The 26,424-nt window shown below is 50.1% G+C and overlaps 1 protein-coding gene and 1 long non-coding RNA gene across 13 annotated transcripts in view; both read left to right on the forward strand.

Annotated features, from left to right (window-relative positions):
- The first annotated feature begins 3,677 nt into the window (after positions 1-3,677).
- LOC133281401 (uncharacterized) lies at positions 3,678-5,585 on the forward strand. The gene is made up of 2 exons (XR_009747496.1): positions 3,678-3,775; positions 5,078-5,585. It is a non-coding gene; the product is annotated as an uncharacterized LOC133281401 (long non-coding RNA).
- Positions 5,586-11,234: 5,649 nt separating this feature from the next.
- The window catches only part of MVB12B (multivesicular body subunit 12B), a 65,635-nt gene continuing 50,445 nt past the window's right edge, over positions 11,235-26,424 (forward strand). Inside the window, exons 1-6 of one of the 12 annotated variants that reach the window (XM_061476683.1) lie at positions 11,652-11,779; positions 13,872-14,005; positions 16,751-16,868; positions 17,934-18,056; positions 22,844-22,951; positions 25,695-25,791. In XM_061476683.1, coding sequence (XP_061332667.1) covers positions 17,946-18,056; positions 22,844-22,951; positions 25,695-25,791 — 316 coding nt within the window. In that variant the 5' untranslated portion in view covers positions 11,652-11,779; positions 13,872-14,005; positions 16,751-16,868; positions 17,934-17,945. Of the gene's footprint in view, positions 11,390-11,623; positions 11,780-11,955; positions 14,006-16,750; positions 16,869-16,893; positions 17,217-17,933; positions 18,057-22,843; positions 22,952-25,694; positions 25,792-26,424 lie in introns of those variants that run through there. The other 11 variants (XM_061476682.1, XM_061476684.1, XM_061476680.1 and 8 more) reach the window with 11 other exon arrangements.

Raw genomic sequence — 26,424 nt, forward strand, 5'->3', positions numbered from 1 at the left:
GCACACGGATGGCCATGGCAAAGCTGACCTCAGCACCTGTGTCCGTGTGCTTCCTTGGGAGCAGGGCAGCCACAGGGATGGCAGCCCGTTTGGGATGCAGGGAATCATGTGAGGCTCTTCTGCCTGTGTGATGAAGACTCTCCCTTCAGGCCATATGTTATTTACGGGCAGGTTCATTTCAGTGAATTTCCTGGCTCCAAAGAAATTGGAAAAAAACTTTGTGTAGGATTCAGACATCCTCTTTTTACAAAAGAAAATCACAGGTTTCCCTGAAATGAGAAGGTGCCATTGCCATGTCCATACACCCAGGTGTCTGTCCTCTGTCCTACTGGATTTCAGCTGACTCTCCTCCTACCCCAGCAGTTGCATGAGGGGCTCACAGCAAGGCGGGGATACTTGGAACCCATCCACTGTGTTAAACCCAAACATATTTTTCCTTCATGTTACTGTTATTTTTGCCATTTTGAAAAATCCTGTTTGTGCTTTGTGTCTGGTTTTTGTTGGGCTTTTTTGTTAATTTACCACTGGGGATAGATCCTGCCTGGAAAAAAACGGGAGTGCAGCCACTGTTAAGCCATGAAAAGCAGCGACTGGACCGTTATCTAACACTGTTGTAAGGTTACTATTTATCTAGAGCAACTGAAGTTGGCACTCACATCTGGCGCCTGGTACTTAGTGCAATTATTTATGATTTCCACCAAGATTTAAAAGCTCATCGCCGGCCTTGTAATGCAGTAACTGATTGCACTGCTAATGTAATTAAGAAAAGATTATGATGTCCACGTGGCACACCAGATGGTGGCATTCATAGCAATCGGCACACACAACTGGCAGACAACTGCACAAGGGCAGCGAGGCACAGGCAGCTGGAGCGCTTCACTTTGTACCCTCTGCTTGCAGGCAAGGGAAGGGTTCACATCATTCCTTCCATGGTACCACTGCCTGGCTGCCGTGCCCCTGTGCACCCCTGGACCAGGGTCCTAGTTGCGCAGAGCACCCACGAGCACTTCTGCACATGTAGACGGAGGTCCCTCTTGTTAGGTCCATGCATCCTCTGCTAACGTGTGCCCACACCTTGCACAAGCCCACCCTCGTTATGCCTGGGAAACCATTTGGTAGGAGCAGATCCAATGTGCTGCTCATCATTGCTTCCATCAAAGCTGTCTCCTGGGAAATGGTGACTCTTTCAGCTCCCCAGCGTGTTGGGGGGAATTAACCTGACTTTTTCTTGAGTGAGCGTGGGCAGCATCGTGATGCTGCTGCTGGCCAGGGTACCCAGCCATGGGAAGTCATGAGCCTCTCTGCATGGCATACACCGTGCTGTGGCTATGGCCATGCTACGGAGTTCTTAGAAAGAATTTATCAGGAGAGACTTTATAACAGTTTTCCAATACCTAAAGGGGCTGACAAGAAAGCTGGAGAGGGACTTTTGACAAGGGCCTGTACTGATAGGACAAGGGGAATGGCTTTAACCTGGCAGAGAGGAGACTGAGATGAGCTCTTAGGCAGAAGCTCTTCCCTGTGAGGGTGCTGAGGCGCTGGCACAGGGTGCCCAGAGAAGCTGTGGCTGCCCCATCCCTGGCAGTGTTCGAGGCCAGGTTGGACACAGGGGCTTGGAGCAAGCTGCTCTAGTGGAAGGTGTCCCTGCCCGTGGCAGGGGTTGGAACCGGATGAGCTTTAAAGTCCCTTCCTACCCAAGCCATTCTATGATTCTATGTGCTAATTGGGACTGGCCCAACTCCACATCCCTGCAGGGGATCTGGGTTTGGTCCCCTGTTTCTCCTGCCCAAATACTCAGGCAGCAGGAAGGGCAGATACAGGCCAGGCTTGACACAGAAGTCTGAAATCTGCTCCCATCCATCCTCCTGGGACAGAGGCTCTTTTCCCATGATGGAGCTGCATTTAACTCCTGCAGGACAGTTCTGCTGTGCTGCTCCGAAAGCTTGCTTTGGCCAGGGACCCTCCTCCAGGATTTTGCATTCCCCACGAGCGGGAGGTGCTCGTCCCTGGCATTGCTGGATCCATTATTCAGGATTAATGCCCATTTGCTTGTTGCACCTTCTGTTGTGGAAATAATGCTGCAGCTTTGACTTGCTTCCAGCAGGGCAATGGAGAAAGCAGAGTTAATACCGTGTCAGAGCAGAGAGGAGAGAGGAGCATTTTTCCTTGGGAGCAGTAATGTATGCAAGGAGCTTGTGTCACCTAAAGCCATTCAACATCGTGCGTCGCCTTCCTTGCTATTGCGTGTGAATTTAATAAAGTGGCTGTGACTCATTCGCTCTCGGTAGTGGAGCTGACATAAGTAAATACGCAGGCTGTAACCTCGCTGGAGGTTTTATACCATCTGTATTTACAATATGAATATTTCAGCGAATTTGACATTTTGGAGACTTCTGTCTCCCAGGTTTAGTGATGACGAGTATGTGGGTCAGGAGTGCTGCAGGTTCACAAGCAGCATCCTGTCAATAATTTAATGCTCCGAGTGCTAAGCAGCGCTAGCAGGACGCACGCCGGCACTGCAGGGTTTGTTGGCTCATTGAGCCAACACAGCTCTGAAGCAACATAAAAACAGTTTTTGATCTCTTGCTGCTGGCCTCTGCCTGAAAAGCATAAAGCAGGAGGCAACCCTGTGGCAGCTATTCTACTAATGTCACCGTAATATGGATGCTGTTTTACTGTCACTTCCAAGATGGAAACAGCAATACACAAGGCCAGATAGGACAAGGCATTTCTCAGCCTATTCCCCTGCTGTCCAGATACGTGATTGTGCAGGCTTCCAGCCACACAAACTCTCCCCCAGTTGCTGCCCAGACCTGACTGGAGCACAATGGGATTCCCATCTGCAGGGGCATCCCGAGGACTTCAGGAGGTTTAATCTCTGATTAGTTTAGGTGTTTTTTATCAACATAAGGTCAGAATCTCCAGTCACTGTGCCACTGGAAAGGGCAGGCAGGGTGCCCTGAGCATGGCAAGAACTGGGGTTCCTTCAGTGGGCTGTCACAGCAACACCCAACCTCCTCTGTCCCTCTGAGAACAGGCACAAGTCATCACACCTATGGGAAATGTCAGCATTTCCTGGAACGCTCCACCCAGAGCCTAGGGCACTAATTGTCCTAATGGCTGTGATGAGCCCCATCTGGGTCAAGCACCCACGGAGCCCATTTAAGCTCAGCTCTTCGGTACTTAGCTCTTGCCTGAGCTGTGCTGGAGCAGACTTAGGCCTCACAGACTCTGTGGATCCAGCCCCTAACTGGCTTGGCTTTGGCCCTGCATCGTCCCCATGGACATGATCTGACCTGTGGGTCAGCTTCCCAGCTTGGCGTGTCTCATCCCATGGACTTTCCAGATGGTTGGATGAGGACCTGACCCTGGCCATGGCCATCCCTGCCTGCCTCCTCTCTGGTATCTATGGGGGTCCCTGCCCCACTGCCTCAGCAGGGCCCCAGCATCTCTGTGTGTGCACGTGCTTGCCCAAGCACTTACTGCCCTGTTGCTACCCCGGGGTACAGGGACCTGCTCCCAACCCGAGCCCTGAGAAGATGCTTGTTGGTGCCTGTTGGCTGGCACAGCACCAAGGCTGATGCATGGGCTCTTCCCCTCCTTGGCGGGCAGAGTAGCACCGACAGGAGAAACAGAACAGCCAAGAAATGAAATACAGGACAAGTTACTGCAATAAATCCCATGGTTACCCAAGAGACAGAGGCAGCAGAGCGTCCTGCAGCACGGTATTTGACAGAGAAAGAAGAAACTGAACAGGTCTTCCTGTTAAACTCAGGTGAGGTTTTTTTCCTCTCTTATAAAACATTGTTCTTAAAATATTTACACTAAAAAAATGCACCACTTTCCATATGAAAGCTGTGCTTGGCACAAGCATCCTCTCAGCTAGAAAGGAGCTGGAAGAGCCCTTCTCTTTCCAATGTCAGCTCGTCATTGTGTTGTTGATGCACATTATACACCCTGAAAGCAAAGCTGCTCTGGCTTTGCATTGAGCCTCCCTTTGGTTAGCAAGAAAAGGATGATTTCGGCAGCAGGGGAGCGGTCCTGCTTCAGAAGTGTCTGTGCTCTCGGGATGTGCTTTGAGGGATCCACAGGCCTGTAATTCTGGAACAAAAACCTCAAAACTTACGTGGGAGTAAATGCAAAGCTGGAAAGAAAGCAAAGTGGGATGTCAAATTATGCATTCAAAGACTGGCTTCTCATTAGCGATGCTGGGTGATCTGTAGATTCTCCCATCACATGATACCCATCCTCCTGTACTTCCCAACATCGCAGAAATCCTTCTGAGGGAGCTGCATGATGTGCTTCTTTTTGTTTTATCTGCCCCTTTGTAAGGATCAAGTGTGTTTTTCTCAAGGGATCCTATAGATGTGATGCTTCTGGCACTGGTAAAGTTGGGAGGATGTTAAGCAGGTGCTGAGTGTGCAGTCTCTTCCCTGCAATAACTGTAGCTGCCTGCACAGGAGGCTTTGCCTGTGGTTGCACTGTGGTGCTTGGAACCTCCTGGAAGAGTCAGGGCTTCTGCTTCCACTGCTGGTCATGGTGGGTTTAGGTTTTAACATGAAGACCCCATTTCTGGTCCTGAGCCTCAGCTGTGTAATTCATCAGGGTGCTGTGATGCCCTTGGGGAGGTGACCTTGTGTTTGGGGACAGCCTGGCGAGGCTCCCGCTGTTCCTGCTGGCTCTTCATTAAGGATATTTGGATTGCAATTTTTCTGATCTCCCAGTGATGCTGTAATTGTCCAGTTATGACTGGCTTTGGCACCGTTATCCACACTGAGTCCTGTTAGACGGATGGGAAACTCACTGGGGTGCTAATGTGCACAAGCTGCAGTAGCCAAGGAGCCAAGCAACAGTGTCTAATGCTGCCAGCTGGCCTGGGAATTGCGACGAAGGGAGCCGACGTGCTCTTACCAGAGGGAATAGAGCCCTTGGTATTACCTGATGCTGTTATGGTCCTGCACACACTGTGATGGTGGGAAGCAGGGCAGGGAGGATGACTTGGGGCTGAAATGGGGGCATTAATCCTCTGGATGCAGCAGTTAAACCACTATGTTAACTGTTTCCTTTGGTTTAAAAGGAATGAAAGGTGCTGGCTGTGGCCCTGCTTTGGGGAGTTTGAAGACCAGATTTTGGGGATCCAAATGGAGAAGGGACACAGAAAAAGCCTTGCAAAGGCAGCTGAACTGTGACCGACTTCCCATTGCTGCCTGCCAACTGGTCACCTATTAACTCATTCCCTGGCATTCCTCTGGGCAAACACCCAGTCATCTGAATGCTATTTGCTGCCAGCGTGTTCCTAGGGCAGCAGCTTTGCAGCCCTGACAGACACCGTGGATTTTTCCCTGCACGTATCCGCAGGGAATGTCTTGGCACAGCAGCAAGCAGTGTGCCAGCCCAGGCCTGGGGCAGCACTGGGGGATGGCACTGGGACAGTGCCCACCCTGAAAGCAAGGCAAGCAGTAGCATTTCATCAGAGGAGATTTGCAAAGAAAACATTATTTCCTCAAATGTGTTCATCATTCAAAATTATTCAAGCAAAGGTTTCCATCTCGCTGTGGCTATTATTCATAATATGGGAATCTGGATGTGTGGCTCTCCTTGGTAATTAAGCTGCATGGAGGTTTTTTCTGCCCTCCATTTGGGTGGAACAGCAGCTGTACCTCAGCCCTGGGATTGTCTCTGTGGAACAAATAGGGCTGGTCCTGGCTGCAGGGCCTTGAAACAGGGATCGTGAATTCAGACTTGTGCTCTTAAATGGGGCTGGCATCCTGTGCACCTCAGGGCAGTGGCTCCCTGTGACTCAGGCAAGTGATGGGTGCTTTGGGCCCTGGTTTCCTTGTCCTGGGAGGGGGGGCTGCTGAAAGTCCCTCCTCCTGGACCACCTCCTCAGTTGAGGAATTCCTTGAACCCCTTTAGGAGGAGCAAGCTAAATGCCTGTCCTGATGGGAGCAGTTACTGGGCTCTATGTAAATCACAGTTCTCCCTAGCAGTGTCATATGTACATCATAACTGAAAGGGGGACTAAAATACAAATGTGAGGACTTACTTGTAGTAAATAGGTGTTATTTAATAACAACTGTAAGATAGGAAAGCAAACAGGAAATTAAAAAATAGTGGCTTTTCCAGATCACTTTTTCTGTTCCAGAGTGGATCCCTCAAACAAGAAGCTCGGAGCAATTTTCTGCAGAGGCTATTTTGATAACTTTCCAGGCGTTGCTCACTCATGACCCATGAGTGTAATGCTCCAGGTAGTGAATACACTTGCAAACAACATTTTCCTAAACACGTGTGGTGGGAATGGAGGAAGCTGGCTGCCAGCCAGAGCCGGCTCCCATGCAAGGTCCTGGAAACACACTTGCGGGCACCAGCAGGATGTTGACCTGTGTAAGTTCCTCCCCTGTTCTGGGGTGTCTGATGATCCCCTTGGGGAGAAGGGTCAGAAAACCAGGACCCTGCTTGCCTCTGTTCAACGCCCACCAGTCTCTGACCCCATCCACCTGTGGTAAGGATGCATCACTCTCGTACCCCACATCTGTGTGGTACCCTGGGAGGGACTTGCCCCAGTGTGTGAGCCTGCCAAAGCTGCGACATGGTGGTGGTTCCACCACTCCAGCTGTGTGCTTCTGACTGCAGCAAGCACACATGCAGGCTCATTCCTTTGGGGCTGCCATTAAGTCACTGACCCTGCAGACATTCTTCTAATTCAGAAGCTGGTTAAGCATGTGCTTGAGCCTGAGCACTTGCTTTTAGTGCTTCCCTGACCTAGAGCTAAGTGAGGAGCTGATAATACTAAATACAGCTTTGTCCTTTTGTATGCAGGCTCCTGAATGAGCTGCAGCATCTCCTGGGACTCAGAGCTGCAACACAAGCATGAGGGACCATGCATGGGAGTCATAGCTGCAATAGAAGCATGAGGGATTGAGCACTCTGCTGTAGGGCCATCCACACTTGAGGTCCAAGATGGTGCTCCTGGCCCCAGAGCACCTTGTCCACCAGGTAGGACAGAAACACTGATGAGGATGCACAGCTCAACGGGCAGGGCTATTTATTCTCTGTACTGATATCCCAGCTGGAAAAGCTTTCTCTGGGGCAGGCTGGAGCCCAGGGGAATGGGCAGTCCCTGCCTGTTCAAAAGGTCTGGGATCAGTGCGGGGGCCTTGACATGGGGTTTGCTATGATGGGAAATTAATGAACATTTTGTAAATGTGTTTTACAGACAGCTCTAAGTATGTGCTGAGCAATGCTTGTTCTGTCAAGAAACACTGGTTACAGGGTTATATCCAGGCCACTTAAATATTATGTTCCATAATATAATAAATAGTGGGGCTGAGCGTTGCAGCTTTGTGCTGTAAAGAGCCCTGTGTATGCTGCAATCCTGCATTGGCAAGGTAAAAACTTGCCGCTATTATAGAAGTGGAGGTTTAGCCCTGCTGTTGTTGATCTGCTAGGGCAGTGCTGTGCCCCGGGCACTGGGGACTGCTGAGGACACAAGGATGGAGGGTCACAGGGTTTCTGGCAGATCTTGCCTGAGTATTGCTAGAAACAAAACCACACAGAGCCTTCTCAGGGAGCGATGCATATGGGCAGCCACACCTTTTCCACTTAGAGGTACCTAAATTAAGGGAGATACAAGGCCCTTCTCATTCCTTTTAGGAAAGCCAAGATTTAGAACAGGAATATAGAAGGGAAATTGTAGCTGTAAAGAGACATTCTGGTGCACTAAGAGGTAGCTTAACGAAAAGCCAGGCAGTAGCTGAGCCTCCACCTGCAGCAGCTCCAGCATGAAATTAAACTCTGGGCTGATTTTTCTCTAAAGGCAGGCGTGGAAAAAATGGTACGTGCAGCAGTATTTCATTGCTACATGAAATGTGGTGACAGAGAGGAATTCCTGCAACATAAATGGATTTAAACAACAAGGGCTTGAGCTGACAGTCAGGATGAGGATACAGGATCCTTTGTGGGTTGTCCCCCGGGATCCTATTTGGTGGTGAAGCCTGACCAGTGCCTGCAAGGAGTTCCTGCTCCACACAGAGCTGGGCCAGTGTCCCCTGCACCAGCCCTCAGTGCTGCACACCCCATTCTGGCATCAGTGCAGCACCATCTATGCTGTGCCTTACCAAGTGAGCTGGGAGCAGCGCATCACAGGCTGTGCCACAGACTGTGCTTATAGTAAATGAGGAGTCTACATTTTATTCTGCACTGTGCTGCTCTTCAGAGGTGTTATCTGGGAATGGACAGTTTTTACTGTTACAGGAAGCTTGAAATGTAAAGAGGCTGGTGGGGCTCAACTGCAATCGTTTCTCTCAGTCCAGTCTCTCACCTAGGAGCAGATTTAGCAGCTCCCCTGTGGTATGTGGGAGACACCACGATACTGACTCTGTTTTCTGTTCTGGAGGATGTGAATCCTAGTGTCCAGCTACTCGGCGATGAGGGAGCTGTGTTCATTCAGCCACAGCTCCAGCACTGCGGCCAAGAGTGACCGAAATTCCTCTTATTCAGTGTCCTGAAAACAAGACACTGGCTCAAACTGGACAGTGTGTAAGTGACTGCCAAACTCATAAGAAAATACATGCTCTCAGTAAATAAATGCATTTTGAAGAAGCTTTATGGAAAATATTCAGAGGAAAATGTTATACTTGCAAACACTTACGCTTTTGAGTAACTTTACATTGGTAGATTAACCAACTCCAGTTCAGTTATTCATGTATCTAATACCAAGTGCACAAGTATTTGCTGATTCAGAGCCTGTGCTTATGCTCTGTGAACGATGATGATGGTGCCTTTCCCCAGCCTCTGAACTCTGACAAGGCTTAAAGGTCTCTGCAGGCAGAAGGGCTGGGAGTTTGCCCTGAGCTGTGCAAGTCTATGAAGCTTTCTCAAGCAGCTTCTCGGAGGGTAAAACTGGAGCAGCAGCTAAACTGTGCTGGCAAGTGACTGTCTCCTTGGAAAAAGTGTTATTACAGATCATGCCACAGACACGTTGGGATATATGTTTGCAGTGAATCTTAGAATATTTGGTGGATACTAAGCAGCAATTAGAGTCTTCCTTTGGAATCAATTCATTTCCTACTGCCATGGTAGCAGGGAGGATCTTATTGAAACTCTAGGATTTTTAATATTATTACACTAAAGACTCTCTCAGTATCAGCATCTCCGTGGGGGAGCATTAGCACACTGTAATGTGTAACACCATCTCCAGTTCAGGAAATCTTGTTGTATTTCTAATAGGGCATGTGGGGCATATATTATGTATGGGACATATATTTCTCATTTCCACCAGGCATCATCCTTCCTTCTCTCTAAATTACTCTCCAAATAAAAAAAAAAAAGCATTGTATTCCTTATTGCTCAAAATACATATTTTTTTTTTAATCTTTAGACCCAGAAGCCACTACCAGCCATCAGGGCTGTATGCGCTAGAAGCCAGAAAGCCTTGGTCGAGTGGTAGGGAACAGAACTGTAGTTAAAAATACCCAGTTATCACCATGGCTCAACAAGCACCAGTCTAAAATGGTTTACTGGAGAGAACCACCAGCCAGAACAGGTTTGGCCTCAACCCAGAGCTGCATCCAGGAGTAAACGGGATACCAAGATCCTGCTGCTGCAGGACACTTTGCTTTATGGACAGGAGTACAAAACCACTAATGTGCCTGTTGCTCTCCAGGCAAGCCTCTCAAACACACACTAATCAAAGCTTATAGTGTTTCTCTTGGTAGTAAGTCTAACCACACCAGAATGAAGAGCAAGGAGCTGGAACAACAGAAGGGCTGCTTGTTCAACCGCTCCTCTCAGCTCAGCCTGGCTAAAGGGAGGTAGATAAAGAGTCCAGCTAAGGTGGAAGAAGTAAACAGTCATCCTGGTAGGAAAAGAACAGGTTGAAGAGAGCTCCTCAAATGATGAGCAAATCTGAACAAAAAGATATGGGAGAGGGTGAGGAAATCTGTGAGTTAGTGGTGTAAAGGCAGAATATCAGGAAAGGAATCACCCTGTAACCACAAAGACGGATGCTCCATTAAATGTACCTTCAGGTGGCACCTGATTTTGTTAAGGCAAAAGAGGACAACTGGGAGGAAATTTGGGTGACATCTGAGTGAGATCTTTCTCATCTTATAAATCAGAGGCCACATTTCCAGCACAGAGGAAAACGTGGCTCTGAGCAGGCAGCATATCAAGGAACACAGAGGAAACCAGCTCCAGAAGGGACCTAGGAGACTGTCTTGCCTGGTGCCTGCCTCGAGGGGATAACTGAGTGATGTCAGATAAGTGCTTTCAAGGTGACCAGTGAGATAAAGACTCCCCAAGCTGTTTGACTGTCTTTGCTATACTGAAGTTTTTCACCATATCTTTGCAGGATCTCTTGCTGTACTTCACACCCATCACCTCTTAGTCTGTCAAGGATTGAAGGCTACTGACCTCCCCTTTAATTTACCTACAAACTAAGGTGTTTTCCTCCCTCCTTTATTTCATTCTTCACCCCAGGATTTTTTTCTTTTTCTTTAGATTAGTAGCTCTTTCAGTCCTGCATCAAAGACCATTGGTATCAACCCCTACACCACTCTTGCTGCTTTCCAGCTTATTGCTGATGACCTTCCTTCAGTAAGGTGCTCAAAACTAAACGCAGGGCAGCTGGAGGATTAGTTCCTGTGGTGATGGCAACAGGCCATGCTACTGTTCCACGTTGTGATTTGCATCATCTGCTGATTTAATAAGTACATTCTCAATTTCATCACTGCCATAACCTTCAGCAGAACCAGACCACTGCAGACTTTCAGGTCAGGATGGGTTCTGTGCTGCAAGTGGACCCAGCCAGCCCGGCCAACCCTTGACCTCTGCACCATGTATGTTTAGTTTGTTTTTCAGGCCGTGGCAAGAGGAAGTGTCAAACACCTGACTGAACTCAAGGCAGCTCCCAAAACTGCTTATCCCCCAACCCCAGGGACTGTGCTCTCAAGAATAAAACTGGCTTTGTTTGACACAATTCACCCTTCCCCAGTCCACGGCACCTGGTGCTTGTCTCCTACATGCCATTTGTTTCAGAAGGAACGAGGTGCTGTTGGTTAAATTGCAATTATCCAGCTCTTTCCCACCTTCCAGAGGCTCCCGGCTGGGGCGGGCCAAGCACCTGAGCGCTCCCCACCCAGGCGGAGGGCAGCGGGGGAGCCCTTGTCCGCACGGGGGGTGGATTCTTGTGGCCGGCGCCGCTCTCCGAGCCCTGTGCCCCGGCTTGGGCAGAACCGGAGGTGGGCAGAGCTCTGGGGGCCGAGGGGTGGCAGTGGGGCCCCAGGGCCCCGCCGTGGGTGGGGCGGGTGCCAGTGCCGGCCGGCGGGGCCGGTTCCGCGGTGGGCCGGGCCCTCGCCGCGGCGGTGGGAGGCAGCTGCGCGGCCGCACGGTGAGTGCCCCGGGGCCGGGCCGCGGGGGTCGCGGTACGGGGCGGGCTCTGGGCCCTGCGCGCCGCGGTCCGGTCGCGGGTGGGCGGGAGCCTGCGCGGCGGCGGCAGCAGCGGCGGTGGGGGGAGCCCGGCTGCGCTGTGTTGCGCTGCTGCGGCCCCGGAGCGCCCCGGGCCCCGGCACAACGCGCCCCACCGGGTGAGGCTCCGCGCGGGGCCGGGCCGCGGCCTGCCCGCCGCTCCCCGCCCCGCTCCGCCCGGGCCCGCAGGCCGCTCCCCCGCCGGCGCCGCTCCTCCCGCCGGGCCGCGCCGCGCCGGCTCCGCCGGGCGATGAGGAGCTGCTTCTGCCTGCGACGGGGGAGCCGCGACCCGCCGCCCGCCGCACGGGCAACAGTTAAGTGTCCCCGCACCCGCCGCGGACCCCCGGCGAGGCCCGGCCCGGTGCGGTCGCCCCGCTCGGGGGCCGGGCCCGGTGGGTGCTCGGGGGTCCGGCGGGGGCTGCGCGTCTGAGAGGGGGGCCCGGCCCTGCGGGGCACGGCGGCGGGAGCGCTTGCACGGCCGGAGCTCCGGGCGAGGCGGGCGGACCGGGATCCCCGCCCGGCCGGGGCGGGCGCAGGGCCCGGTGTGCGGGCCGGGATGCTCGGTTGCCCGCTGAGGAGGGGCAGGTGGGGGCTCCCCGCGCTCGGGCAGCGGCCTTGCCGGTGCCTGCGTACCGAGTAGACCGAGGCTTCGTTGAGCCCTGGTCGTGTCCTGAGCTCCCCGGTGACCCCATGCAAGACCAAAGCGCTCTGCTGTCGCTGGCAGGGATCGGCGGTGGGGTAAAGCCCTGGTGACCTTGACCTGCTCAGGAGTTACTGCAGATGTCATTAGTGACTGGTTGGAGACAATAGCAAACCCCTGTCTTTTGTGTGGTCTTTAGCAGCAAGCGTTTACAGCGTGGGTTTACATGACTACCCATTTTTCTCCCCTGCTCTCATGTTTCTGCTCTCTGGAGGTGATAATGTGGGCTCTTCTCTTTACAGCACTGGCCAGAGCAGCGATAACTGGGTTGCCTGTGTTTCATGTACTCACCTCTTGCATTACTGAGACTCCTGAGCTTCCACTGTGGTTTCTGGGAAGGTTCTCAAAGACCTACCAGGCTTCAGTGTTTTTTGTGCTTGGTCACGGTAATGCAAGATGAGGCCTTCAGCTGAAACAAGACAGGCTGGGCCTCAGCAGGTGTTCAGCTGGTTGGGCTGAAACTTAGGTTTCTCCATCTTGTGTTTTATTTTAGCTGCATGAGAACATACTAACATATACCTTAATGCATCGTGGAGCAGGTTGGCAGTGTCATCCCGGTAATTTTTAGCTGAGGTAGCCTTACCCGCTACATTTTCTCATCATGCTGGGATGAAGGCTTAGTTTGAGCTTCTGGAGGTGTGAAATAAAACACACAATGCTTCAGTCTTGGACTGCATGCTGCTCTGACAAAATGAATCCCAGGCCCAAGGGTTGTTGTAGCCCCCAGGGACCACATAGCTCATACATGTGCCAAAATAGAAGTAACTGAACTGCATGTTGCTTAAATTTTGATGGGTTGGATGTGTATGGAAGCCTATTTTGGTTTGAAATAGGATGCTCTTCACAGATGTGTGTCCATAGTTAGACGTGCTGTGAAGCAATGCAAGATCTCAGTTTTGCTCATTCCATGACTTAAGTTCCTGTTTCCATCCAGGTCAGTTAAACTGTAGAGTTTGCAGCTGAGACAGGGCAGCTGTCTCGAAGATGGGAGCCTGGGTGTGGGGGTGATTCCAGACATACCTTTATTTGGGGAGAAACATGAAACTGAAATTCTGCCTGCTTGTGCTGGAGGCCCCCAGGGCCCTGACCCCTTGTCCTGTCATGGTCTCCTGTTTTCTGATTGAAACTGTGTCCTATTCCATGAACAGAAATAGAAAACTGGCTCGGCTGTGTCCTGTTCCCGGACGCAGTGGGAGGACCGGGCGTGCAGAGGAGAATGGCAGTGTAACTTCGGAGCAATGTGTGTCATGCCAGCAGTACCTACTGCCTTTATAAAGTGATGGAGTGATAGCCCAAGCATGCGAGCGAGGGTTTTAGCAACGTGTCGGCTTTGCTTTGATGGGGTTATTTCCTGCAGGGTGCAGGAACTCAGTGAGGTAGTTGGTAATTTTTTTCCAGTTTTGGCTTAGCTCATACTTTTCTGCCTGTAGGAAGAACAAGTCAGTGTCAAAGTGCAGGGCTTGTAGTAGAAGGAAGAAACAATAAGCCCATTCTCTCCATGTCCCTTGCTATTTAGCTTCAGAACTTGACCCGCTTTGCTGGCAGCGTGATGCTTCTGTAGCAAATACATCATCAGGCCTGATTTGATCATGTACCCACCAGCTCTTGAACTTGCCTAACTTGTTGAAAAGGAATGCCGAGGGGGAAAAATGTTCTACAAACCCAATAATACATTCATTTCTGAAAATGTATTCCTTTGTTATAGATAGCCCGAGCCAAAGCACAGCAGCGTGTGTGGTCAGTCACCTCAGTGGAATATTTGAAATGGACAGTGGAACCAGCAGAAAAGTATGCCTAGGATAAACACATAAAAGCAGAGATGAGCTAGCGAGAAAACGGGTGAGAGCAAGTGAGAAGGACGCAGTCTTGGGAGTGCTGTGAGAAGGGGAGGTGTGTGTGACTGTGGGCATGGGCTGCAGGACAGCACTCTGTGGGGTGATGAGCTGCCCCCAGCTTTGCTGTCTCCAAAGGGTACAAGGCTTGGGGTGCTGAGGCAGCTACAAGGAGCTGTGCTGCCAGTTGGCACAGGGCTTTGTACTGCCAGGGCAGCACGGGCCCTGTGTTACACGTCTCCTAGGGAGCAGACACGCTGTGCCTGTTGGAAGTAGGTACTTCCCAGCGGGAGGAGTCGGAGTGGAGCACTGGTGAGCGTTGTGTGGTGACAGGTTAAACCGAGACCTTGGCTGGGCTGCACACATATGGCTTCCTGACTAAATGTCACTGCCTGATGCATGCACTTCCTCTGCTCTTCTTCCCTGCCTGTACCTGGTAGCTTGCTCTGAAGGCTGTCACCATCTGGGGTTGGGGAATGGCAGGATGAGGGAGTAGGATGGGGACTGTGCCTCATACCTGCAGAGGTTGGGGCTGGTCTGTGTCTGGCCATACCTGGGTTGGTGCCACACAGAGCAAGTGGTGCCCCATACTCTGGGCAGGAAGAGGCAAAGACAATAAAGCAGGGCCTTGGCTGAGGCAGAGGCTCTGAAGGTCTCTCCTACAGCTGGGCATCAAGATCCCCAGTCTTCTGCTTTGTCTCCTGCTTCACAGCATGGCCAGTTCAAGGGGGACAGAAGGCATTTGGGATAAAGCCAGCAGTGTGGTGGCTGCGTGTCAAGCCATATGTTCTCTGCATCTTGTCCTGCAGCCATCCCACTCCACTCTGCTGTGCATTGCTCAGGACTGGTGCTGGCAGGATGCACAGTGACTTTCTCTGGTGGAGCCACATCCTTTCCCTGCTGGCTTTGTCTGAGTGGCCCCGCAGACTTCTTCCTGCATCAGAGCCTGCATCCGGTTTTCCTTTGCTGGATGTGGCCCTGCAGTTGGGAATCATTTCCAGGGAGCATGCTCCCAACTGGTGGGAAAAATGTTCTAATTGTTTTGGGCTGCTCCCAGAATAACCCCACAGAGCAGAGCGGCACAGGGCCCTTCAGCAGAGCTCGGCTGAGCACAGGATGGACACAGGCCATCTCCTGGTCAGCTGGTTTGAGTTTTCAGCCACCATGATGTTAGTTGGGTGTATAGGTCAAACTTGTGTTGTTTAAAGAGAGCTTCATTAAAATAACAAGCTGTCTAATAGGAGTATTTCTAGAATCCTGCTCCTTAATTTAATCTTTTCTCTCACTGTTTGCTTTTTGGTTCTAAGTTCAAAGGCATGATAGAAAAGAAACCAAACTTTGCAGGCGCCCTGGGGGAGTAGGGCAATGTAACTAATCATCTGTATGATTGCCCAGCCATAGACTCCCCTCTGACCTGTGCAGAGTTCACAAAAACATTTACCCGAGTGTGCAAACCGATTGCTGCTGCTCCATATCTGTTCCAGATGCATCCTCCATGCCACCCGCACAGCAGGAAGCTGCTGGAGAGCCTTGCTGTGCTGTGGTGGCCAGACAGGGGCCCAGCCGTCTTTGAGTGCTGCAGAGCAGGGTGCTCTGCACTGCCTGGAGACCTGGAGGTTTGTTTTGTGTGCACATGCTCTCTGCCTGCCCGTCCTGTCTGGCCATGGGCACAGCCAAGGCCTGAGCATGAGGCAGAAGAGGGTGCCAGGCTCACTGGGCACAGCGGTGGTGGCTGTGGGGAACTCAGCCCTTGCTGAAGTGGGGTGCTGCTCCAGGCCCTGCACCAGTGCTGCATTGTGTCTTGCCCCACGGCTTCCACCTGCCGGCCTCTCAAGGCAGAAAGCCCCATTCTCCATGCTTGGCCGCTGCCGCTGCCATAGAGAGGCTTTGTGTGAGCCAGCACAAAGTGAGGATTGATGCTAATTTCTCCTTCTCCTGCTGCACCGAGCGGGACTGCAGACGGCCCCCACAGATGTTCCCCTTTCCTCCTGCTGAGGTCAGGGTGCTTTGGGGCTGCAGGTAAACCTTTCCCAGGTCAGCACTGCTGCAGCTCAGGATCCTACCAGGGAAGTCAGTGTTCAGCAGCATAAGCCCCATCCTTGCCATCACTGCTGTGGAAGAGGAGGGAGTACCGGATGCTCTGTGCATGCCTGGGCTCTCCCAGGGCTTGAGAGAGGGGGCACAGCCCCCCTGCTTCCCACCCTGAGGTGTCAGTGCCATCCCAGCTGCCCCTGCTTCACTCGCTTCTGCAGAGCAAGCCAGTGCTTGGTCAGGGTGGGTTTGCTGGAGGCTGGAGGAGCAGATCTGCTTCCTTGCCGCCATGCTGGAACCTGCCTTGTGGTGTTCTTAGTGTGCTGGGGAATATCGTCACTTACCTGGATTTCAGTTCAAAATGGCTTAAGAGAAGCTCCTATCAGCATTCATTATCTCCCAGCTCCTCCCAATGTGTAATAACAAGTCATCACATTACTGAGAGTGACTTGGAAAAGGTTCAGAAAATGTGTGTCTGTATGAAGAACAGATTGTAAGTTCTTTGTCAAGTTCACATTATGTTTGCTCGGTGCTTCACGTTTTAGGCAGTGGGTTCTGGATTTGCAAGGCATCTGGATGAGCCGGTGGAGCAGCACAGGCAGATCTTTCCACTGGGTTTGGTTCATCAGCAATAGTGTTTTGCCATTACCAGTTCCTAGCTTCTGTTTTGGACTCCTCAGGTAGTCTGGCTGTTCGTGTGACATTATTATTATTTACCTAGGGCCCAGACTTGATCTTTCTTATTGCCTGCAGCACGATGTTTGTTCTGACTGGGCACTGTGAAGTGTAAACCCAGGTCCCACTGGCACCAGCACTCACCTCTGCCTTTTCTAGAAGCAGTAAGTAACCAGCTGTCTACATGGCCTCGAAATGCTGGGGTTTAATTGCTCTGAGGAGGGAATTGAATTAGGTAGCTCTGGTTCACGGCTTGTCTGGCTGCCCAGCAGTGACGCTTGTTTACACAAAACACTGCCCTTTTATCTTGGGGTTCCCGGGGGGGGGAGGGGGGGGGGCTGGTTTCCTGGGGCATTCCTGCCTGAAAGCTGGAGAAGACTTGCCCTGACTGGCTGCCTCTGCAGGAGACCACGTGCTGAGGCAGTGGCACCTTTCCCTACCCTCCTCAACAAGTTGTTTCAGCAGCTCTCTTGTCTTCTCCTGCTTCCTGCAACAGCATCTCTCCAGAATCGGTTGGTCTTACCTGCTTCTATCCCCTGTTGCGTATCTCCTTCCTGTGAAGTACTTGGTGATGTGTCCCTTCTCCTGGAAGATGCTCAGGCCTCTTCAAGGCCTCTTTCTGCTTTGCATCAGACCACCCCGTGCTGCTTCATCTGTGTTCCCTGGTGTTGAGGCTCTCTGCAGCAAGTGCAGTTCTGCGTACAGCGCCAGATACATCTGTGCTGCTACATTATAATGGTCTGGTTCAGGAGGGTGCGTGGGATTGAAGACTTGTGGGGGAACCCCCAGTGTGTGTAACACGTGTAGTGGATGGGGACCCTCCCAATCAAGCCATTAAGAGCAGATTTCTTGCTGCTTGAAATAGCAGAGCTGCTTCATCTGGGATGAAATTTGCCCTCTGTTTGGAAGGGAAGGGAATGAGCTCGGGTTTTCCCATCATTGCTAGATGGAGACCAGCCCATGCTAAGCATCCTGGAAGCACCAAAATTGATCTCAGAAGAGGCTGCAGGCCCAAATTCCAAACCTATTGGGCATTGCACAAATGTACCCTCTTATCAAAAGCAAATGAAAGTGCAGAAGGTGTGTCTGGCCTAATCCCTTGTTTAACTTGGCAGTCTGTGGTGTGTCAGCACAGGCACTGTGGCATGCATGCAGGCTCTCTCGGTGCTCTCTGTCTTCTGCTGGGGTGTTCTGATGAGCAGCCCTTTAATTCTCCTACTTTCTTTCAGGATCAGTCCATAATGCCTGAAGTGCGAGACCTCTCCGATGCCTTGCCCGACTTGCCGATGGATCCCATCACCGGTGTTGGTGTGGTTGCATCCCGGAACCGAGCACCTACAGATTATGATGTAGTAAGTAGAGCTGTTTCAGCTGCCATTGCTAATACTTTGGCTCTACATTAATGAGGCTTTACTTTGCTGGGATCAGCATCTCTTCCAGAGAGAGCTTGCCTTCAGATGTGTCCTTTAAGAAGTAATTTGAGGTCCAGCTGCCCACCTCTCAGCCCACAGCACTTAGTGCTTTCCCTTGGTGGAGGTTTGTGGGTGCAATCGTGCTACTTCATCTGTGCCACTCCAGAGGAGCATAATTACCTGGAGGATGGGTTTTCAGAAACAGCTGGCCACTGTGGCATGCAAATTTAATAATCCTAGTAACATTCATCCTGAAGGAGTCTTAAGTATTGCAGAAATTATATCTCTGGGTAAATGGATCCCACATCAGCTGTTTAATCCTACATATCAGCACTGCACAATGATGATGAGAAGCTCCAGAATGGGAAGCAAAGAGTTTCACATCCAGCTGAAATTGCAGGGATAATTTTGATGGACAGAATGCAAACCTCTAAACTAAGTTTTGGCAGGATGTTGGGCAGCAGGAAAAGGCAGCTGGATACAGCAGAGATGAGTATGTGAATGCATAAAGGGAGGTCACGTTTAACAGCTGCTTATTCCATGGATTAGTTGCTGTGTAACAAACAGCATGTTTTTTCTTCTCATAGATTAGTGTGTCCCAAGCAGTGAAATACCTTAAAATACTGACCTTGTGGAGCTCTATATGGAAATGTTTGGCCTGCAGTCATTCTGCTCACTGTTGTGTGTATCCAGCTCTGACTGTGCTACATCCACCTTGGGTTTCCAGAGTTGCACGGCTTGTGTGGTTGGGAGTGGAATCCAGTTGACTTGAGGTTTTGCTCAACCTTTTCAGCTCTGGATCATTGCATACCCAGTTCAGTGTGAGAAAGAAGAAAATGGATCAGGCTGAAGTAGGGGCACAAGGGAGGGAATTGTGAAAAGGCTGCTTAAAAGACCTGGAAGGTTTTTTGCATTTACTGCATTTTTCTGAGTGCTCATTACCTGTGTGAGCCAGGCTGTGTAATTAGCTGCTTACCCTGATAAAGGAGCATGGGACAATGTGAGAGTTGTGATAACAGAATTGCATTCTGCTTAAACGACTGGGCAGAGAGTGCGCTCACCCCAGATAGCCTGTCTGTGCTTTAATAGGGAGCTCCAGCACTAACGCAGTTTAAGCAAGATAAAAGAGTCTTCATGTGGCTTAATCCAATTACAGTGGTGTTGTAATAATGCTTGCGAATGTGGGTCGCTCTCTCCTGGGGGGTACAGAGAGGAGGCTGCCTTTCTTCTGGTTCTTCTGCCTTCCTCTCTGTTTACAAGGAGCTCTCCTCTGACCTTGGGGCCAGCATTCTCTGCTGCAGGCCGTGGGGAAGTGCCTGCTGTCTGCAGCTGTTTTACCCTAAGCGCAGCTTTCACACACTTCAGCTGTGTATGGCACATCAGCAGTCCAGCTCCAGCCATGGTCAGTATCTTTTTCACTGTAGCTGCTCAGGGTGCCACCCTGATGTAACAGGGTGTCCTGGTGCACAGACCCAAAGGATAGTGGCATGCAGGGCTACTTTTCTTGCCTGGATGTCTGGTAAGGTGGCTCCTCTGTATGAGTCTGGGCTCTGGACCACTGTGTGGTATGCAGGGTTGTCACTTCCCTGTGACCTCTGTGGAGCTCAAGTCTGCTATGCCTAAAGGCATGAAGCCCAGTATGCAGAAGTGCCCTTCTCAGTGCAGTGGAGACAGTCATGCTCTGAGATGTGGGAAACGTGAGGACTTGGGCGGTCTTGGGCTGTGTTTCCTCTTCTATTTCCCTAATGAGACACCAACAGCTGATTATTACTTCAGGGTGTAAAGCTTTGATGAAGGCAGCTGTGGCAGCTCTATCCTGAAAGTGTACTCCTGAAATCCCTGTTTCTCTCGGGATGTTGTAGGGATCTGATGGCGCTGCGTTTTGCTCCAGTATCCTGCAGCATTCAGTTCTACAGGTGGATTCAGAGTTACATGGGAAAGTATTTCCTTTTATTAGTGGTGAATTTGAGATCATGTAGTTTCACTAATAATTTTGAGTTGTGTGATGGTGAAACATCCAGTTCTCTCTGAGACTGTGATGTTATTTATAGGCTTTGCCCAAATTCCTCTTTATTCATAACCTTTCTCTAGCAACCAGCCATTGGCACACTCTTTTCCTTCCTTTTTCCCTTGCTTCTCTTTAAAACAAACCAAGCAAAGGCATGGGTGCTTTCAGGCCAGGTGTAAGTTAAATGCCCTGGGGATGTCCCTGTCTGTTTCCCAGGTTCACATGGAGCCCAGGTCCAAGCATCCTGCCCAGCTGGAGGTGGCAGTGTGGCAGAGCCCAGGGGACCAGACCCAGGGGAAGCTTGGCAAACGGTCAGAGATCTTTTCCCTCAGTAGTTTAATTAGAAACCTCCATTGCCATAGTGTCTGTTTAGAAAACAACTTGTCTTGACTAGCCAGGTATTTTAACAGCTGAAGCACCAAAGACTTGATTTTGCCAAAATATACAGCGTGTTTGAAGTTAGATTCCTGAAAATCTGCCCAAACTGGCAAGACTGACCGTATGGGTGGGGAGGAAAGGGAGGAGAGGTGGGAGCCTGGGGTAGGAGAGAGGTGTGGTTCCTGAGCAACCACACTGCTTGCTGTAGGCTGAATGTCAGCTCCATGTGGGGTTTGCTCTGGGGCGAGAGCCTGAGCATGCTGCTCACCCAGGGCGGTGTTGGAGCAGGGATGGTTCTGCACTATTGGTGTTTGTAGCACATGCTTGAGGAGTGGCTTTGTCAGCTCCAAAGAAGGACCTGGGTCACTGGGACCTGGTGCTGGGTGCCATGTCCTCCATCCCATGTTACTTGTCTCTTAGCCAAGCAGAGCACTTGATGAGCTGGGGCTGCACAGGATAGACAGGTCTGCCTTGGCCTTTCCAGGCCAGCTGCCCTCCTGTGTTGCCCCACTGAGGGCACTCTGCCATTGCGAAGCAGCACTGCTCAGGCAGAGTTCTGCTTCAGGAGGTGGTGGGGATCCTCCTTGCCTGCAGGAGCCCAGCAGATGATGTAAGATGTTTCCTGTTTATATTGCACTGTTTTCTTTCCCCACGAGTTTTCTGACAAGTTAATGCATGCTTATGTTCCCCGGGCTTGGAAGAAGACTTCAGCAGGAAGATGTGCAGGCAGGGTGCTCGGGGTTAATGTCACCTGTGACTTCCATTTCAGCAGAAGCAGAAATGGTTTCTAAAAACAGTTTCTAAACAGGGCTGGAGTCCAAGTGAAGGGTCCCTGCATGCCAACAGTTTTTCCAAGCAGTCTGTTGCCTGAATATGTTTTCACCAGGCCAGACTTAACCATAGGGGAAGGAGATGTGCATGGATTTTGTTATGTTCCTAAAGCAGCACTTTAGGAAACAGTTGAATTCAGGGAATAATAAAGCAGCAAAAAAAATCCACCAAAATCCTGTTTTCAGATTTTACTATTTAAAAATGATGCCTGTTTCTTTGCAGAAACCTGACTGCAAAAGCTGTGTCTTGCAAGAGCTTGAGCTGAGCAGGGGCTTGTGAAACAGCAGTTGCTGAAACGCGAAGAGCAGCCAATGCACTTTGCTCCCTTTGAACAGACAATAAACAGGCTTTTCTCTCCTGTACTTGGGATAATTGGAGGGTCTTGTCAGCACGCATCTCTTGCTTCCTGTGCCCTGCACAGAGTCTCTCTTCAGCAAAACATGGGTGCAAACAGTGACAACAAATGTCAGCTCTTTGTTATCTGGCTGCTCTGGGGCCAAGGTCTTACTCAATAAGATTAGACTTGGAAGAGCTGCAATGGAACGGTTTGCCCCCATCTGAGAAGCATTAGGCAGAAGTTCAGCTGTGCTTCTGGAGTCTTCTGTTGGGAGCTATCAGTCAGGCGTTAGTCTGGTGGGGTGATCTTATTTCTGTTACCTTTGTGTGTGCTGCTTTGTGTTCTCTCTTATTTGACAACAAACCTTCAGTGGCAGGGGCTCTTACCAGCTTCTGGTGCAGGGTGAGTGCCCAGCTGCTAGTAGAGCAGAGTCCTTTCCCTGGGCATGATGCTGCCTCGTGTTGAATCAGCTCAAAGGTGAAATCTTCTGCTTTTCTCTTCTTGCATGTGCCCATGTGTTGTGGTTTCAGGACACCGTGTGATTTGAGGTTCAGACGGATGGACAGACAGACCCATAGTCTGTTTCCTTGGCCCTCCGTGTGTGTGCCACTGATTCAACTGGGCATAGAGTTGCATTGGAAAGGGAAGTTTTCAGGGTGCATCCTCACACACAGCACTGCTGTTGAAGTCCACAAGTGACCAGGGCTTTCCCCAGCTGCTGGAAGCAGCCTTTTTGCCTGGAACCAGAATTCCTCTGCCTCTTCTGTGAATATAATACTGAGATTGGGCAGTTTCTGTGCTTTGTCTACATGGATCCTCCTCCCAGCTTGCCCCAATGTGCCCTTGCCTGTAGGGTGGTAATGAGAGCCTCGATATGCTGACTTTCCCAAACTATTGTTTGGAAACTGTAACCAAAGTTGCTCTTTCCTCATTAGAATAGCCTTTGTCAGAGCATCTTTAATCAATGGGCTCCCAAGAGACAGCGTTTTTAGAACTTCTTTTTATACCTCCTCTTGGAAGTTCTTTGCACTGCACCTTGTGAAGAAACTAATGAGATGCTGTGAGAGTTCGGGCTACCGTTAATTAGAAGAGGTCTGAGGAAGAAGTACTGCACATATATTAACTTTATCTTGGCTCACATGTCTCCTCTCCCCCTCTCTCTCTTCTTTCCAGGTTGCACAAACAGCAGATGGCTTGGATGCTGACCTCTGGAAAGATGGCTTATTTAAATCCAAGGTCACACGATACCTGTGCTTCACGAGATCGTTTTCAAAAGAAAATGTAAGTCCGTTTGCTGAGTGTCTCTATGATTTGCATCTGTGCCTGGCATGCTCTTACCCATAAGATAATTCATTTTATGGAGCCAATTATAATTCAGGCAGGCACTTCACTGAGTTTGGGTGAGTCAGGAGGCAAACTGCAGCGGCAGGATATTTGCATTTTGTCTGTTCTTCATGGAAAGAAATTGCTGGCAAAATCTGCAATAAAAGCTGCAGAAAAGGGAACACTTGCATTTCAGAAACCCCCTCACTTTAGTGTTTCCTGTTTTAGCACTGGGTGCTGCGTGCTCATGATGCTGATGGATTTCTAACTCTACCTAGAGAAGCAAATGCTGCAGGGAATGTTGGTGAAGGAAATAGTAGTTTCTGAATCCTGGGGCATCATAGATACTTTCTTGCAGGATTAGCTTCCCCTTCTTTGTTGTTTTTGGTGCTGATTCTTGCAAATTTGCCCATGTTGTACATACCGTGTTCTTGTGATCTTCTAGTGTGGCTATTAAGCATCTGTTAATTTCTGATTAGTGGTGGTCGTCTGCCCACATCTTCTGTAGAGGAGAGGTGACCATATGCAATGAGGTCCCGATGCCTTCTACAGTGGTTTTGGTTGAGGCTAGTGTGAAAACTTCCCCTTTTGTGGAGGAACTGTTTAATTCCACAATGAATGCACTCCATCTAGTGGGTAGTCCTGCTTTTTGTCGTGTTTTGGATATTCACAGTGACTCAGTTGTCAGGCTATGGAGATACCATTTTGTACCTGTGCTTTCAGTGACAACAGGAACAGAAAAGCGACTGCGACCTCAGAGGTTGATCATTGGTCCTGACAGAAAGGCTGGGGGCTGCCAATTTCCAGCATTTGACCTTTATTCCATCCGCTTCCCTGCCTGCCTCTACATTAAAATAAAGCTTCAGAGCTATGGGAAATATCGCTTCCTGGGGTAGATGGACAATAATTGTGCTTCTCATCCTGGAGTACCTGCACTAGCAGGAGTAACAGCCCCAGAATATGCAGGGAGGGCATTAAACAGAAAGGTTAACGGTGATTTGAGTATTCGGTTTGTCTGTGGCTACCTTAAATGTGAGGTTGTCAGAAATCATTATAGGTAGTAGCAACTGCTGGCTACCAGAGAGTGTAAATACCCTCAGTTGGTGCCTGTTGGGCTTTTGGCATGAATCCTCTGCTCGGCACGGTTTGGGAATACATTCCTCATATTGATGAGGAGTGAATTAAAGTGAGTGTATGGGGAAGACTGCCGGTCCCAGCTGCCCCTCAGATACCTGGCTTATAACGGAGACAGTTTGTAGTGTCTTTTTATCAGAACCATCGTTCTTAACAGCTTACAGTATTTGACAGATAAGGACATTGCTGGTATTTGAGTGTCATGGTGAGGAGGCCCCGAATGGTGCATCTTGCAAACGGGGAGGCTTTCTGCCCTTTTCTCCTGTGTTTGTGGCAGAGCACTGATGCTGACTCCCAGTGTTGCAGCAACTAACAAACTTAACAGGGGTCATCTCTCCTACCTGTCTGCTGTTGATGGAGGAATGATCAGCTGAAAGTTGCACATTGATGTAACACAGCCAGACAGTTTGGATAAATAAAACATGAAAGATGAATCGGCAGCGACCACTTCATCTACCATTTGTTGTGCCAGGACCATGGTAACTGATATACTCGGGCTTCACAGCATCCAGCATTGCTGGCTCTGAGATGCCCTGGCCAAAGTGGGATGGATGCATGCGGGTGGCCTTCCTCATGAGGAGTTGACCGTGAAACGCAGAACCTCCAAAAAATAAACTCAGACCTGATCTCCCCTTATTTCAGAGGCTGCAAATTTAAATATTTTTTAAAATAGCTCAGTGTAATAATCACAGGAGAGGTTTGCCTGAAATACTCTGCCAGATAAAAACTAAAGGAGACTCTTATCGATCAGTAACAGTAAAAAACACTGACATGGTTTGATGGCTTAGGATGAAATTTTAATTGTTCTGTATTGCATTTCTGTTTATAAAGGCTGTGCAGTAACTAAAGTGTGTTTTTCTCCCATACGTGAATCCAGATTATTGGCAGGAGTGCTGGCTTTAATGAGAACTGCAAAGAAAATCTGGTCTCTAAACAATTGTGGAGGCTGTCATTCTGAATTGTGTTTTGAGCTCTTCAAGCCTTGATTAATAGGACGAGGCATCAGTTCAGAATTCATATGGACTCCAAATGAAGTTCCCTGTTCCAAATGGCCTGCTCTTCTGGAGTGTGCCTGTATTTGGAGCTAGAACCATGTCTGTTCAGTACTAATTAGCTAATGCATGTAATAACTTTGGCTGTGTCTGCTTGAACCATCTTCCTGTAATGCTTTCTGCTGTTACTGTCACAGAAATGTCATGTCGCTATTGTAGGTGTAGAGTGTGTGAGAACTAAGGTGACCTGCTTAGTGGGTGAGGTAGCAGAGGTAATACTTTGAACTGCTGTGTTTCCAAAGGGAAGAATTTGGTTGTGCTTCTGAGGATCCAGGAGTATGGCAGTGGATGAGGTGTAAGAATCTATAAATGCTGACAGTTGTCCAGTATCTCCTAGTCAATTGTCACACAGTTCCTGCAGAGGAGGCAGTTGCAAGTGTTGGATTGCAGCTTACCATTTTTAAAGGTGGTGGTCAGATGCAATGACAGTGTCTTGGGGTTCAGCAGGTGAGAAAACCTGGGTTTGAATTTGGTGACATTGTCATAGTTAACTGTTGTTTTTTCTCTCTCCAAAGAGTCATTTAGGCAATGTCTTGGTTGATATGAAGCTCATTGATATCAAGGACACTTTACCGGTGGGCTTCATTCCCATCCAGGAGACCTCTGATACACGTAAGTTGACATCTGTTTTTCAGTCCCATGTTTTGGGAGCAGCCTCTCCACCAGTGCCTGTGTGGGCAGCGGTGTCCCAGGCAGAGGGATGCTCTCAGCATTGCTGTGCTCTGGAGTTACATGTGCATGTTTGGGGCAGCTCTGGACTGCAGTGGAACAGCCTTCCATTTTCCTGTACTCTTCCAGGTTTCTTAACACTGCTTCCTGGCTGTTACCAGCATGCTTGCTAGAGCAGGAGGGAGTAATTCATGTTCTCATTTTGTGAGTGTGGGCTAGGCCTAGTGGGAGCAGAGCTGCTGTCCTGAGGCATGTTCACAAATGCATACCAAAGGGAAGGGCATGTGCTTGTGGTGCAGGATTCATGCATGGCAGCTTTGCATAACTGAAGGAAAACGTCCTGTGAGGTAGTGCTGAGGTAGTACTGAGAGAAGGCGCAAATGGAGCATCCAGGGAAAATACCATCCTCATTTCTACAAGACAGAAGTCACTTTGCTGCAGCGTTTAAGCCAGCAGCTCCCAAACAGTGTATTCGGATCCTTGTGGCAGCAGCAGCTGGGGCCACGTCTGGTCGCAGCACTCTGCTCTGGAGCAGCATCAGGTATTTTGGGCCTCCAGTGTGGAGGATGGGGATGA

The sequence above is a fragment of the Pezoporus flaviventris genome, unplaced genomic scaffold (genome assembly GCF_033815535.1).
Source record: "Pezoporus flaviventris isolate CSIRO_AGI_PZ_B2104156 unplaced genomic scaffold, CSIRO_AGI_Pfla_v1 ptg000097l, whole genome shotgun sequence".
NCBI classification, from domain to species: Eukaryota; Metazoa; Chordata; class Aves; order Psittaciformes; family Psittacidae; genus Pezoporus; species Pezoporus flaviventris.